The 15376-nt window shown below is 43.6% G+C and overlaps 1 protein-coding gene across 2 annotated transcripts; it reads right to left on the minus strand.

Moving 5' to 3' along the window:
- Positions 1 to 25: 25 nt before the first annotated feature.
- On the minus strand, positions 26 to 13298 carry NEU4 (neuraminidase 4). 2 transcript variants are annotated; one of them, XM_060240871.1, is made up of 5 exons: positions 13071 to 13298; positions 8270 to 8475; positions 7313 to 7568; positions 6131 to 7217; positions 26 to 48 (listed from the first exon to the last, which is right to left on the minus strand). In XM_060240871.1, the coding sequence occupies exons 2-4, from the start codon at positions 8468 to 8470 to the stop codon at positions 6145 to 6147; spliced, it is 1530 nt and encodes a 509-aa protein (XP_060096854.1). In that variant the 5' UTR covers positions 8471 to 8475; positions 13071 to 13298; the 3' UTR covers positions 26 to 48; positions 6131 to 6144. The 2 variants fall into 2 exon arrangements, with proteins under 2 accessions (XP_060096854.1, XP_060096855.1); XM_060240872.1 differs by lacking the exon at positions 13071 to 13298 and having other exon boundaries at positions 7313 to 7446; positions 8270 to 8464.
- Positions 13299 to 15376: the final 2078 nt, after the last annotated feature.

The following is a 15376-nucleotide window of genomic DNA, read 5'->3' on the forward strand; positions in this document are numbered from 1 at the left end:
AAGATTAGAAAAAGTATGAATTATTGGCCCATTGCATGCTGAGATTACCTGTGTGTGAGAGAGAAAGTAATTAATTGCATTATATTTTGTTGGACTAATTTATGTTGGTGCAGGATTGTGGAAGCTCTTGAGTTTCACAGAAGTCTTTAACAATCAAAAGTACTATGAAACTCAAAAGCTCACCTGCTCAGACCTAAGTTGGTGCAACAGCAAAAATATGATTTTACCTATTTTAGTATTCTTGTTCTCAAGGACAAATATGGTGACCATTGTTTTCTACATCTCTATATATCTGAGGCTATAAAGAGCAAGTGCTTACTAACCTATGTTTGTAACTAGTGGCTTTTGTTGTTGCAGGTTTGATTCTTATCTGCGAATAACAGAAGTGGGGCTTTCCAGGGAGTAATTAGCCGTCATTCACTCTTCAGCGGAATATATGACACTGTCTTCCACAGTAACCTTTAAGTCAGCCACTGACAGGTAACCACCAAGATAGCTCTCACTGTGGCATAGAGCAAAGGCAGGAGATGGGATTCCTAAGTTATGATGAGTCGGTCGACCCTATCATTCTGATCAATGAAGCACAAAATCTTCTTATAGTGTAAGAATCCTCTGCAGGGTAGTAGGATACAGTTCAATGCTTTTTAAAATTAACAATGTTTATGTGTATTTATTTAAACACCCTCAAACTCCTCCCCACACCTTTGATTCTTGTGCTAAAAGGGTACCTGTTACTATTATTTATAGTCCCCAATACTCTTGCTACATGACATCAAGGCACAAATTACCTCTGATACAGGAGACATGGACAGGAAATTTAGCACCCGGTCCACGTTGTATTGGGCTTTCTGACTTTGGGGCCTTCTACCTTTCATATAGTTCCCAACAGTTAGAAGTCCATGTAATGGTTTTGCAAGTGAAAAGAAGTTCCTATGCAGCTTTGAGACATTAGTCTGAGGGAGGGCTGGAGTTGGATTCTTCAGGGCCAGAGAAGCCATAAACACCTAGAACTTTCTCAGTAAAAAGTTAAGGATGGCCAGGCCCAAAGAGGGTCAAACATTTCTTTTGTTCTGTGGGAGATGCTTGAGTTATGCTGAAAGCTTCCATAAAAGAGACTTTCTACTCTTCTTTCTGGAACAATTCGGTATGGTAGAAAAAAACAGAAATACTGATAAAATATGGCAGGGGTGGCCAACGGTAGCTCTCCAGATGTTTTTTGCCTACAACTCCCATCAGCCCCAGCCATTGGCCGTGCTGTCTGGGGCTGATGGGACTTGTAGGCAAAAAAACATCTGGAGAGCTACCGTTGGCCACCCCTGAGATATGGGAACTCCATGATCTTCTCCACCATATTGAATATTTATTGAATATTTCTTAGGAGAATTATACATGAAAATTATGGTTTCTACCATGACTGCATTAATGCAAAGATGTGCCACCCAATGCAAATATGTGCACTCATGTATCTACAAAAAACCAAGAAAAATGTACCTTTAAATACTCCAGTTAAGAAAGAAACTTTATTGCTACCTCGAAACCCTAGTACTGACAACCTTCCCCCTGCCTACCAGTTATATTTTCAGATACATTTGTTGAAGTTGAAGGGGACGAAGCTTGTAGTTTGCACACACACCCCAGTAGAACCTTATTCTTTCCAAGAGAGTGACTGTAATTTTAATGAGACTGTGCTGTGCTTCTTCCTCTATGATTTTCCAAGGCATGTCAGAAAGTGGTCACTTCCAGAAATTGTTTTTGCTGTAGCAGTAGTTGTCATTGTTGATGTTCTTATTGAAGTCCACTGTGAAAGCAGGGCTGATGGATTTAAACTGTTGAACATTTATGTGCCAAAATATCAAATAAAAGTTATTTTTTCTAAAAGAAAGGAAATTCAGCGAATGATACGTGATGTGTTCTGAGACTCCCAGAAGTGGCATACTTCCACATTGTCTGTTTTTCTGATACTGGCACCGACAGTCATTCATTTATTCCTGAGAATCCAAACAATATTGATCCCCATTCCTGTGTTTTCCCCCATTCCCACCCCATTTTTTCAAGTGCTGATTTCTTACAAAACATTTTTCCCAATTGCAACACATTCCTCCTTTCGTGCATGCACTGACTGTAGCTCTATCATTTTATGTGGAATAGAGCACAGTAACAGGTGATATTGTTGGTTGTATATAATAACTCCACCCTTCCATCCTTCTCTGATTCCAGCAGTACAGTTCATTCCTGCCAGTGACATTTTTAAAGGCATTGGTGAAAGTGACAAAGCCCCCCCCCCCCACATTGCAGCAGCAGTTCCAAAGAAACAAGGTTCCCCCCTCAAGATATGCTGTAGAGGTAGAAGAAAGCCTTGCTTTACTGTTAATGTTTTTATGCTGTCCTGTAAGGCACCCCCATGGATCTTTATGAATTAAAAAGGGTAAATAATCAGAAATAAATTATACTAATAATTTCACCATGTGAACCCATCAGCATTGTAGCGCACAGTAATATTTGTTTTCTTTTTACAAACATGAGTAAAATTGACGCAGTCCTAGAGAAACTGACAAAGTTTGTAAGTTTCAACAGGGTTCTACAGAGTTACTACTGCCCTGGCGGTGTGGAAGCTGTCAGATTCACTACTTTTCAAAAATAATGATGGCAGCAGAGGGAAGGCCAGTGCCACTGGGGCTGCAGGGGGTTGCTTGCCTTTCCAAAAAGGGCTCCCCCACCCCCAACCTCTACATGGAACCTATCAATGCGTAGCTATAGCTGGGACTAGGTAATCTTATTTATATGAATTTGTTTAATCTTGTTTGACCTTATTAAGCTCAAAGTGGCTTAAAAATATGTATCATAACACATCACAAAACTATATTAACACCAACACTAAATTATTAAAACAGAAGTTCACATATAGGGGCATATCTCTCTTAAAGTGGACTTTTTTTTTTTTTTACAAAACCTTAAAATAAATAACAGAAATGGACTTAAGCCAGTACAAGGAAAATGTAAATAGCCTAGAGAAAAGAATACCAGGAGGAGGGAGTAATAGAAAACAAAATTAAAATAAACTAAAAACAAATGTGCAAATGAACAGAAATATCTGAAGGTGAACGTCAAGGAGGGAGAGAGTTCACCTCAGAAGATGGGATATCAAAGAATGGTCTGATTTACAGTCTGTAGTGAATAGAGCTGGTCCTATTGTTGCATTAGTTTACCTTCCCTCATAAAAGGTCTAATTTCAACTTACTCCTTGCTAAGGTGTTGTACTGCTTCATTTGCTACAAAGAACTCTGAACTAAAACCTTTGGACTGTAACAAAATGCCCACTTTGAAAAGTAAGATTACATATTTTATATTATTATTTCATAAATGATCCTTAAATCAATCAATTCCCTTAGAATCTGAAGTTTTTAGATTCCTCTTCTGAGAACTCTGCCCATAGTTAATGCAAAAGTATTGTGGATGCAGTTTCTCCATATGTTGGTGAATATGGGTCTCCAAAGAACTTTCAACTAGTCCTTTCTTCACTTTTCAGATATGTGTTATTGGGGGAAAAGATACTGCTGAAGGGAAAAAAGAGGAACAGCAAGTGTACTTTCCAGAAAACAATTTTATAAAATGTAGAAACTCTATAAACTTATGCCTATTATAGAAGCTGAAATTGTATGACACAATATTAAGGGTCAGTTACAAAATAAAATAATGAAAATCATAATGCAGTGTTTATAACATGGTCAAAAGCCTGCTGATTCCTTATGCTCCCACTCATGTCCTCATTTTCAGTAGGGGTTCTCTGGCAGATTCAAAGATTATGCATCAGCCAGTAGGTGGCAGGCCCAAGCTAGCCATGTTTCGAATTCTCAGGAAAACTGCAAGACGACCTCTATAGTACTCCTATCAGAAGCAGGTAGATAATTTTCCCTAGTTGGTATGCTCTTCTTTGAAATGAATGCAGCAGTTTCAGTCTGTTTGAAATGGAGAATGAATGGGCCTCTGATAATTCTGAAAAAATCTTGAAAAAACCCCAGGAGCTTTTGTTCTTAGGGTTGCCATGTATCTGGAGACTTTGAGGTGGATCTGGGATAGGACTACCCTGGAGGCTGGCAACCTTATTTGTTCCCCATTTGACTTCCTGAGTAAAGACCCAAGTATAAAATCCAGGCAGGAGTATAGGGAACAGCATGTGGAACTGGACACTCTAGGTGGGATGGAGGACAGCAAAGGAGATCAAACATGGGGTACACGTAAAATAGGGTTGCCAGCCTCCATGTGGGGCCTGGTGATCTCCTGCTTTTATAGCTGATCTCCAGCTGGCAGATATCAGCTTCCCTCTGGATGCTCTGAAGGGTGGACTCTACGGCATTGTACCATGCTGAGGTCCCTCCTCTTCCCAAAGCCTGACCTCTCCCAGATCCACCCCCAAAGTCTCCAGGTATTTTCCAGCACAGACCTGGCAATCCTAGGTACACAGCACAGCAGAACAGTTCAAGACCTGATTACTGAACACAAGCTGGGGAGACTATCGCAACTAATGAAAGAAGAACAGGAGACTAATAGGGGGGAAAACATTTAATGTTTCTAGGCTTGAGAAATAAGACGGGGAATTAGGTGAAGTCAGAAGCAAGCCTCTGATGGGGTAGTACTGTGGAAGAAGGGTTCCTGAACCTAACTACTTCTCTATAAGAGGAAAGGGAGGAAAGCTTGGGGAGCAAAGAAGGTGTATTAGAGGCAATTTTGTTTCCATAACCTGGAGTTAAGGCAAATAAAACACAGAACATCTTTGGGCTGATGTCATTGGGATCTATTTTTGAGGAAGGAATGTGGAAGGACAATAGTACAGCCTGCTTAGAAGTATCTTGACTGAGCCAGGAGACATTGAGGGTGGAGCCATAAGCAAAGTTGTGACAAGCACAACTGAACTCCAAAGGGAGTTCTGGCCATCACATTTAAAGGAACCGCACACCTTTTAAATGCCCTCCCTACATTAGAAATAATGGATAGGGGCACCTTCTTTTAGGGCTCATAGAATTGGACCCCCTGGTCTAATCTTTTTGAAACCTGGAGAGCATTTTGAGGAGAGTCATCAGATGCTACACTGAAAAATTGGTACCTCTACCACAAAAAACAGCCCCTCCAGAGCCCCAGATAACCCCAGATCAATTCCCCATTATACCCTATGGGAATCGATCTCCATCGGGAATAATGAAGTGCCCAGCAGACATTTCCTTCCCCACACCGTTTCTGATTACTCTGAAGTGGGGGATTGCCATTTCTACTCACGAGTTGCTGAATTTCCAACTTCAAAGTAACACAGAGCAACCAAAGGTTCAAGTTTACTTTTCCTAATGACCTCTGAAAAGATTGTGCAACCAACAGAGGATCTGGGCTGCTTTCACAGCCACTGGGAGCAGCCATGTTGTTCTGCCTACCCCACCCCCCCATTCAGCCTTAAAGACACAGACACACTATCCCAAGAGACAGCCTTTCCAAGTGGAGTCTGAAGCCTCCAGAGGAAGAAAGGCACATGGTGGCTGTGGGGGTGGGGCTTCCCCCCGCTGGCCAGCTGACTGGGAGTGGGAAGGAGCCTGGGAAAGCGAGAGAACCCCCGCTGGGACCTGGGGATTGGCAAGCCTACTTCTGATGACTCCACTCATATTATTCTATAAATGGAATCATGATCCAGGGGTAGGGAATGTTGGCTCTCCATATGTTTTTTTTGCCTACAACTCCCATCAGCCCCAGCTATTGGCCATGCTGGCTGGGGCTGATGGGCGTTTTAGGCAAAAAAACATCTGGAGAGCCAACATTCCCTAACCGTGTGCTGTGACTGAAGAAATCTCTATATTCATATGCAGTGGTGTCTGGCCTGTACTACAGTTCAACTTTATCATGGATACAGGCAGCTGTGCCCAATTAGGGGACATACACAAGCTTGATTCCTTTAGTTGAAAGCTGTTAAGTGAGGCCAAGTATAAACCACCCCTGAGCGTTGTGTGTAGATTATGAAAACTGCTAAGTAAAAAGTATATATCTTTTTAGTAATGTTGCCACAACCTATCTATAAATCTGCTGTTAGCAATATGACACCATTTTCCTTTTTTTCTCATCATCTGTGACTTTTTAGTGACAATGTATTCACCTCAGTCTTGAGCTTTAAAAGATGACACAGGTCCTCCACCAACTCTTCTTGCCTCCTGATGGCTGCTTCAGACCTGAGGAAGAAGTTGTCAGAGGAATGTTCTGAAGAACTTCATGCAGTGTGAACATGCTGAAGGAGATTTGCTCATAGGGGGACCGAACCCCATTCTCATACAAGCAGGCAAAGGCTATGGCTGGGATCCCAGTTATGGAGAACTCTGAATAGGGCAGTTCAATGTAGGCCAGGTCTGAGTAGGCACTGGGGCCTTCATAAATAACCCACGGTTCAGTCCAGGTGTCAGCTTCCCTGGGAAATGTGCTGAGGTAAATCCCCAGGTTAACTCGGGATCTGGAGCTTGTTGGATGGGAGTAGATAACCCAAGTCGGAATTTGGAAATTAAAATCTGATTTAGAAATGGTGTCTGTATTGTGTTGTTTGTACTCTGTATGTGTGTTGCCTGAGGAGATGAGACCAAGAAAATTGCTGTGATGGCTACTATACATTCTGGACAATGCAAGGCTTTCCTGCTGGTGATACAGACATTGGCTGCATAGAGAAGACCAAGGTCCAGCATCAGGAGCAAGTTGGTTTCTTTTCTCTATACTTGGCTGTGTCAATATGTCTGAACTTTTAACAGGCCATGTTTCTCTCTGAACCATCTGGAGGTTGTGATGCAGGTAGTAAAGAGGAGCTTGGAACCCAATGATGCTGCCATGGCAACCATGAGGGGGTTCCACAAGCCTTTGCACCAGTTGTCCTGATTGAAACACTGCTCCGTCATCCATGCTAAGAGCCTGCACCCGGAAGCCTAGGGGACTCCGGGCATTACAGTACAACACATTGCTCCCATCCTCCTCATCCACAGACACCATCTGACACTCAACAGTCTGCAGGTTTGGGATGAATTCACCAAAGTCCCAGCTCTGCCCATGGTCATCACTGTAGAAGGTGAAAGCATGTGGAGTTGTTTTGCAGAGTTTCCCAAAGCATTCTTTGCAGTCAATGTGGTAAGCGTAGGCTGGCAGCAGTAAACGGCCAGACTTAAGCTGAATGCCATGCCCAGGCCCTAGTGCAAAAGTAGCCCAATCTGTATTAAAACAAAAACAGCTGTGTCAAGATGAGCCTCTTATCTGTGGGTTCTCTGCTCATCCCATCCCCTACATTGGCTTCTATAGTTTATACCTTCAATGGTCCTGCCGATAACTTGTTGGGTGAGATCAGTCACATGGCTCCAGCTAATGCCCTGGTCAGAACTAGACACATAGCAGAGGCGTGCAGCATTTTGGCCTGTGATGATCTGAAAAGCTTCAGGGGTCCTGCCCAGCACAGCAATGAAAAACAGGAAAATTATACCGGTGAGCTCATCATAGATGGGGCAAGGGTTCATAGACCGATGGTGTGCCAGAGTTGCAGTTTCAAGGGCCCGCATATCTTCCCACTGGTAAAGAAAGATGATGAAAGAGCTTAGCGGATCTCATATTCTTACTCAGTTTTCTGTATTTTTTTACACCGTCATTTGTTTTAAAATAATATTAACTCGGTATGATCAAGGGATGAATCTAAAGCAAGGGAAATTAATCTAAATCCAGGTCTTTTGGTATATATGAGGAAACATGGCCATTAATATTGCAATTAGTTATTCATGGTGTGCAGAAGTAGATGTCAAGAGGAGCACACACCTTTCAGTGACACTTGTAAAACTTAAAAAGGGCCTTCATATATGCTATTGTTTGAGTTGTGTCAATGGGACCAAACCTACACACCCATGGACATTTCATTTTGCGATGAATTTTCCTGATCACATGCAAAGGCATGAACAGTGCTCCTGCTGCCAAATATTTTGATCTGTGAGTAAAGATATGAGAGACAGCAAAGCTTTGACTAGATAACCAGAGCTTACGCCAGCATGACTGTAAGGGAGGTCATTATTATTATCCTCATATTATAGACTTTTTATGCCTTGATTTTTATCTGTAAACTGCCAGGAACAGGACTTTGAAGAGGCAGTGTAGATATACTGTAAATAATAAACAACTAAAGAATGACCAAAAGGTGGTGCAGAGATTGATATGCTGTTGAGAATCCTTCCCTTTTGCTTTCCAGTGCCCCGACTCCATTGCTTTAGCAAATCTGGCTTACCTCCACATAGTTCTTGTAGAAGGTGCCTCTTCTAAGCACCAAGAGGTTGGCATGAGCATCATCAACACTCAACCTCTCCTCAGCAAAAGCCAACAGTTTAGCAACACAGGGGATGTACAGTAATGCTGGCACTCGGTATGTTACACCACTTGTCTCCCTTTCAAAGAGGACAGTCCGGGCAGGGAAATGGCGAGAGCCCATTGCAACTGCAGCAGGGAAAGAAAACAGGGAAAAGTAGGGTTGCCAAATCCAGTTCAAGAAATATCTGGAGACTTTGGGGGTAGATCCAGGAGACTTTGGGAGTGGAGCCAGGAGACATTGGGGGTGGAGCCATAAGTAAAGTTGTGACAATTGAACTCCAAAGGGAGTTCTGGCCATCACATTTAATGCCTTCCCTACATTAGAAATAATGAAGGATAGGGGCACCTTCTTTCGGGGCTCATAGAACTGGGCCCCCTAGTCCAATCTTTTTGAAACTTGGAGAGCATTTTGAGGAGAGGCCTCAGATGCTATGCTGGAAAATTGGTGCCTCTACCTAAAAAAACAGCCCCTCCAGAGCCCTGCAGATCAATTCCCCATTATATCCTATGGGACTTGATCTCCATAGGGAATAATGAAGTGCCCAGCAGACATTTCCCTCACACACACACCCCTCCCCTTTTCTGACAACTCTGAAGCAGGGGATGGCCTGCTCCCACCTGGGGATTGCTATCTTTACTCATGAGTTGCTGAACTTCCAACTTCTTCAAAGTAACACAGAGGAACCAAAGGTTCAAGTTTACCTTTCCTATGTAAACGACCTCTGAAAAGATTGTGCAACCGACGGAGGATCTAGGCTGCTTTCACAGCCACATGTTGTTCTGCCTGCTCCCCCTGCCCCCATTCAGCCTTAAAAACACAGACACACCATCCCAAGAGGAAGCCTTTCCAAGTAGAGTCTGAAGCCTCCAGAGGTGGAAAGGCACATGGCGGCTATGGGGGTGGGATTTCCCCCCGCTGGCCAGTTGACTGGGAGTGGGAAGGAGCCTGGGAAAGCGGGAGAACCTCTGCTGGGACCTGGAGTTTGGCAAGTCTAGCAGAAAGTCACAGTGCAGCCTCCATGGGTTAAAGTATAATTCCTTCAGAGATTTGAAATTCTGTGAGCAGGAGCAGAGATCCTCAACCAAAATTTCAGTGGCAGGCCAGTTTCACTGGTGTAAGACCAAGACTCTCAGGCAAATGTATGAGCATAGCATCGGGGGAAAGTGAGGCAGAGAAACTGGGAATGGCTAACAAAATTAAAATTTTGGAAACAGAGTTCAAGAAATAAAAAAAAATCTCAGGAAAAGGCAAAGACTCCAAAAGTTTTTACTTTTCTGAAAAAGAGGGCAAAGTGGATAGAAAATGAACCTGAAAGCTGTCAAGAAATAGTTGTACTAGGAATAAGGCCCGTTGTGATGGAAAATACAACAGGCTCTAGAAAGAGGTTGTGGGTGAGTACCCCCCCCCCTTGCTGTCTTCCCACACACTCACCCAAGTGAAGGCATTCACTCCTCCCAACCTTGCTGTATCCCCCCCCCCCCATCACCCAAGGTAGCAGTTTTCTGTAGGGGAACTGATCTGACTTCAGCTTTCCATCTCCTCCCTCCTCCCTGCAGCCTCTACCTACGAAAAGTAGTCTATATCCACAGTGTGGACCAAAGCAGGGTATAATGACAGAGTCTACGCTGCAAAGCAGCCATTTTTTCCAGGGGACCTGTTCTCTGCCACCTGGAGAGCAGTTGTAATTCTGAGTGATCTCCAGCTCTCACCTGGACATTGACAGCAATGGTTCCCCAGGAGGAAATGGCTGGTTTGGAGGGTAGAGTCTATGGCATTGTACCTGTCTGAGGTCCCACCCCACCCTCTCCAGGCTCCTCCCCTTAAATCTCCAGGAATTTCCCAACCTGAATTTGGCAACCTTTCCCAGCAGCAGTAGCAAGCAGCCAAGCCTAGGATAGCCAACCTTCAGGTGGAGCCTGAAGATCTCCTGGGATCACAACTGAACTCCTGTCAACCAATCTCTCTCAACCCTGGAAAAAATAACTGCTTTGAAGGGTGGACTCAATGGCATTCTATTCAGCTGAGGCCTCTCCCCTCCCCAAACCCTGCCCTCCTCAAACTCCACCACAAAATTTCCAGGAATTTCCCACCAGCCTGGAGCTGACAACCCTAGTCAGGACTGGATCCAATGAGTTCTCCTCAAAGGCCAAAAGAGGTCTAGAAAGGGCCTCCTCCCTCTGCCTTTTAGTGAGAGAACCTAAGTTGGTTGCATGACAGAAGCAAACTTGGTTGCCTAGCAACAGCTATTGCCTAGCAGTTTCCCCAGTGACCCAATTCTTGTCTGTCCTGGGACCGGCAGGGGAGAGGAGTAGACGCAACCAATGGCATGCAAGTTGTCTTGACTGGTGGTTCACAGGCCATTGGCTGATGTGGTACACACCACAGCCAATGTCAGAACATTAGGCAAATATATATGCTATGATTACAAGTAGTCTCATTTAAACATTAGTATGGGACATATACATCTAATTCTGCAGACCAAGCCTTTGCTATATAATGTACTTCAGATAATCTAGTCAGTGAAAATATGTTGTAAAACAAACTTTTGCCAGAACTCTGACACCTAAACATGCCAAATTCATTAAGAATTTTTAAAGTACCATAAATAAACTGAAAAATAATGAAGCCTTAAGCAATGTGGTTACCCAGATGAATTCTTTTACAAATACCAAATACATCTAGGGTGGCAAGTCCTTCCTGGCTACTGGCAGGGGATTGAAGAGTAGGGTTGCCAGATTCAACTCCTGGAGATTTGGGGATGGATCCTAGGGAGGACAGGGACCCAGGGCTGGCCCTGGCACTAGGCAATTGTCTAGGGTGCCAGCCTTCTGGGGGCACCAAACTGGGAACCCGCCATGTGACTTGGTGATGTTATCAGTGCAGTGCTGCACCAGAACTTAGCCTTGGCTAGGGTGCCAGACAGTCTAGGCTGGCCCTGCAGGGACCTCAGAGGCATACAATACCATAGACTCTACCCTTCAAAATATCCATTTTCTCCAGGAAAACTGATCTCTGTAGTCTGGAGATGAGCTGCAATTCCAGGGGATCTCCAGATCCCACCTGAAGGCTCACATCCTTAAATGCATTTCTTATAACCATCTAATCAATTTGTTGAACTCAGTCTTACAAGTGAGAGCCATTCCAGGAAAACGGAAAGAAGCAGTCTTATCCTCCAGTCTCACTCCTGAGCCAACATACAAAAATCTTTACATTGTTGTTGGCAGCCTGTCTCAAAAAGGATTTGTAATAATGGGGCAAGCAGCAGACAGGCTCAGTGGGACATTACTATCCTAATGTTCAGGCCTGCTGCACCAACATACTGCTGAATCTGGCACAACACTAGCATCCACAGCTAGTTGATATCCTGTTATAAGGAGCTTGTGATCATTGTTCTGTTGTTCATGGCAAAGGAAATGTTGATCCCCCTTAACAGCTCTAGCCAAGTCCGCTCTGAAGGCTGTAGCCACTAATTGGATTTGGGTGGTGCAGATAGGGAAGAAGAGACTTAACCCTTCAATTCCCATTAAATTCCCCCACACACACTTAATCTGAATCAGAATCCCAGTTTTCCCTTTTAGAACTAATAGCATCAGGAGTCCTTATGACAATCCTGTGAAATACTGACTGGCCTGGGGTCACCTAGCAAGCTCCCAGGGTGGAGTGGGTTCTCCTAGATCTTAATTCAGTGCTCTGACTCATTTAAAGGACCACTGCTCCTGAGAGAAGCCTGTATTGCAACTTTGATTTTCCTAGGAGTTTCTTCTCTCTGTTCCACACTCAAGAGAATTACAGCTGTCTCATTATGGATTATGCCCTTTTAGGCCAGGGAACTTCCCTTCTTGGCAAAATTTAGGGGGCAGCATAAGAAAGTACTGTTTAGGAGGGGCTTTGAGAGAGGTTAATTGATATTACCCATAACTATTCTGATTGATACTGTGGCTATAATTTTTCTGTATTAATTATATTCGTGCTGTGCCTGAGGTTGTGTGTGCATGTGTGTGGGTATATTCTGAAGTCAGATGCTTCAAGGCCCTCTGATGGGATGAAATACAAATACTTTAATAAATAGACACAATGTTAAGGTCCTTTTCTTTCTAGCCAGCCAGATATGTCCCACGTTTTCACCCTTTCATGATATTCGGAAGTCTTCATTTGAATGATGTGCAAAATCCCATTTACTGCAATAGATTGGGGAGGGAGAAAAAGCCCTGCTACAAGGACAAAACCTGCTCAAGAGAAAGGCATAAGGGGAAACACAGAGACTCCAAAGAATGTTTAGCTACTTAACAAAATGTTCATAAAATGGCGGAGTATTGAGGACGTTAGCCTTGCTTCCAAAATGGTAAGATAAGACAAATAGGTGCTTGAATTGTACCGCTAGGAAAAAGCATTTTTTAAAGTCTTGGTTAGACTGATGATATAGCTCAGTGGTGGTGGGCAGAAGCAGTTTTACTCACCATTAGTTACATGGTGGGGTACACCTGCATTCCATATTGCAACCACAATAGTAATGAAAGCACAAGTTGGGGGGCTAGGGGATGGCAAAGATGAGAGGGTGGCAGAATATGAGCAGAGCCATAACACACAATCGGTTCTTCTTTCTCAGAAAAAAAATAGCAGGGAACATTAGGATGTTAGTAAAGAAAGCACAGTAAATGGGAATAAAGAAAATGTGATCAAGATATTGATGGAGACTTCAAGAAAACATGAAACTACCAACCTGTTCCTCCTTTCCAGCTGCTCTCTCCTTCCTCTTTGGTTCTCAAAACCACGGATGGTTATTGATGCAAATCTTTGTCCATCTGAATCCTTATAGCCATTTAAAAATGTAGCATTCCTGGTGGATGCAGTCTCAGCTGCTTCCTTCTCTTCTTCTATGTGCCATGTTCCAGTTCTCAGGCCCCCTCCCCTCCCCTCTACCTCTGACCCACTGGGCTCTCTAGATGTTCCATGATTGGGAGAAAATCCCTGAGCCAGCAGCTCAATCAGCAAAAGGAGGACAAAGGCCTCATTGTCTGAGCGCACTGAGGACACTGTCAGCAACGTCCATGTGCAGGTATCCATGGCCATTATTTTCCTTTTTAAAATTTATTTTTAACTAGCTGGTAGAACACAGTCAGCAGGAATCTGTCATGGGACACACTTACCAAGATATATTCAGAACTTCTTCAGCTATACAGCTCTGTAAACAAAACTGAACTCCTAGTGAAGCATCAGCTGTGCTTAAGCAACAAGAGCTCTCCCCTCACTAAGGCTCATACTGTTGCAGAAATCCCACTGGCCTCAGTGGTATGTACCCAGGAGCAAATGGAAAGAGGCCAGGCTCAAAAATCTAGGATGAGAGTCAGAATAAGAGTCTGGTGGAAACTCCTTCCACAAACACATCCACTGGATCCAACCTGTGGTTGCATATTGTATCTTCTCATTAGAAATTTGAAATGTGTGCAGTGATGTAACAGATCATCTAGCCCAGCACTGTCTGTACCAGGCATAGACATTTGAGTGCCAAAAAAATCATATCTGCTGGTGAAGATGCTGGTGTGCCAGCAAAATGAAGAGGTGAGCCAATGGAGAATTGTACTTGGCAAGATAGACGGAGACAACTGAGCACCAGCAGCACCGCCAGCACCCCAAAGGTGCATGGGTCCAGCTGGGGGTGACACGCATACGGTATGCCCATCGCCGTCTTCTAGGCTACATTGCAACTACCTCAGGGGTTTGCCTTGGTTGTTTGGGCAGAGGACTGTCCTTGCCTTGGGTCCTGAGCCCGCTAGGGGAGAGTGGGATATAAATGCAACAAATAAATAAATAAACTGTTCAGGCATGCTGCACCCATGCTGAAGGCTACCTGTTCTCAGTAGGTCTCTGGGGTCTTGAGGTCAACTTTTAATTGGTACAGAATTTTTCTTTTCTGCCAGTTTTCAGGATCAGATTTTTGCCAGCACAGTTGCCAAACTAATGGCCATAGTGCAGAAGGGGAGAGGGATGATTTCTGCTTGACAACAGACCATCCACTACACTGTCAGAGTTCTGAATAACTGAGAAATTCCCACCTAGCCTGCTTCCAAGTCAGACTCAACAGCCACTGGAGTGGAAAACTATTTCCACACTATTACATTTTGCTTCTGTGAAGCCTTACCACCATACAAATCTAAATGGAACCCAAGTAATATTGTGGTGGTATTTATAGTGGGAGATCATTGCTCTGATCAAACCTGGACCAAAAGAGGACCAAAAGAGTAGGATTAAAGCTATCCATAAAGCCAAACATGTCGCTTTTGATTGGAAGTGCCCAGTTTTCAGTGGTCCAAATGTGGAATGAAGTTCTCCGTGATGGCACTCCTCCTCCAAGGAATCTTATGTCCCACATTTAAAAAAAATAGAACTGAGACCCAGTTTTTATAGGCAAACCATGACATATACCCCAATTAAAATATGTTTTAGTTATAAATTGGCTGCATTACTTGTCTGTTTCTCAATACCTGTCTGTGCTGTCTTCCTCCTTTTCTTTCTGCTGACCACACATATCAGAATTAAACGATTGTTGGTAACTGAAGGGGCAGGTAAAGGCAGAAGCAAGGGTGAGATGGCAGCAATAGCTTCAGGGTTCAGATCCAAGATGACTCAGTTCAGACAAAAAACAGATAACCTTAATGTGATAATCTAACATTTCCCTAATCAATCTAGCTACACTATCTGTGTTGATATTATTTTCACCTTTCTCTGTCCCTTTGAAAACAGAGGAAACGAGAACAATATCTGACTCCTCAAGCCAAGTTTTGATCAATAAACCTAAACAGCATCACCACAACTGCCAAAGTTTCCATGGCAACAGAGTCCCTGGATGGCTACTGGTCAATAGGGTAGAACCCCATGACTCTCTGGCCATATATAGCTGGTCCATGGCTGGTCAGTTAAAAACTAAACCATGGCAGTCTCAGTGGGTTTGGCTACTGGTAGATTTTGCAAGGCAAAGGGTTTTTGAAAGTGAGGGATAGATTAAAGAGGTGGTGACTGAAGAAAAGG

The sequence above is a fragment of the Heteronotia binoei genome, chromosome 6 (assembly GCF_032191835.1).
Source record: "Heteronotia binoei isolate CCM8104 ecotype False Entrance Well chromosome 6, APGP_CSIRO_Hbin_v1, whole genome shotgun sequence".
NCBI lineage: Eukaryota > Metazoa > Chordata > Lepidosauria > Squamata > Gekkonidae > Heteronotia > Heteronotia binoei.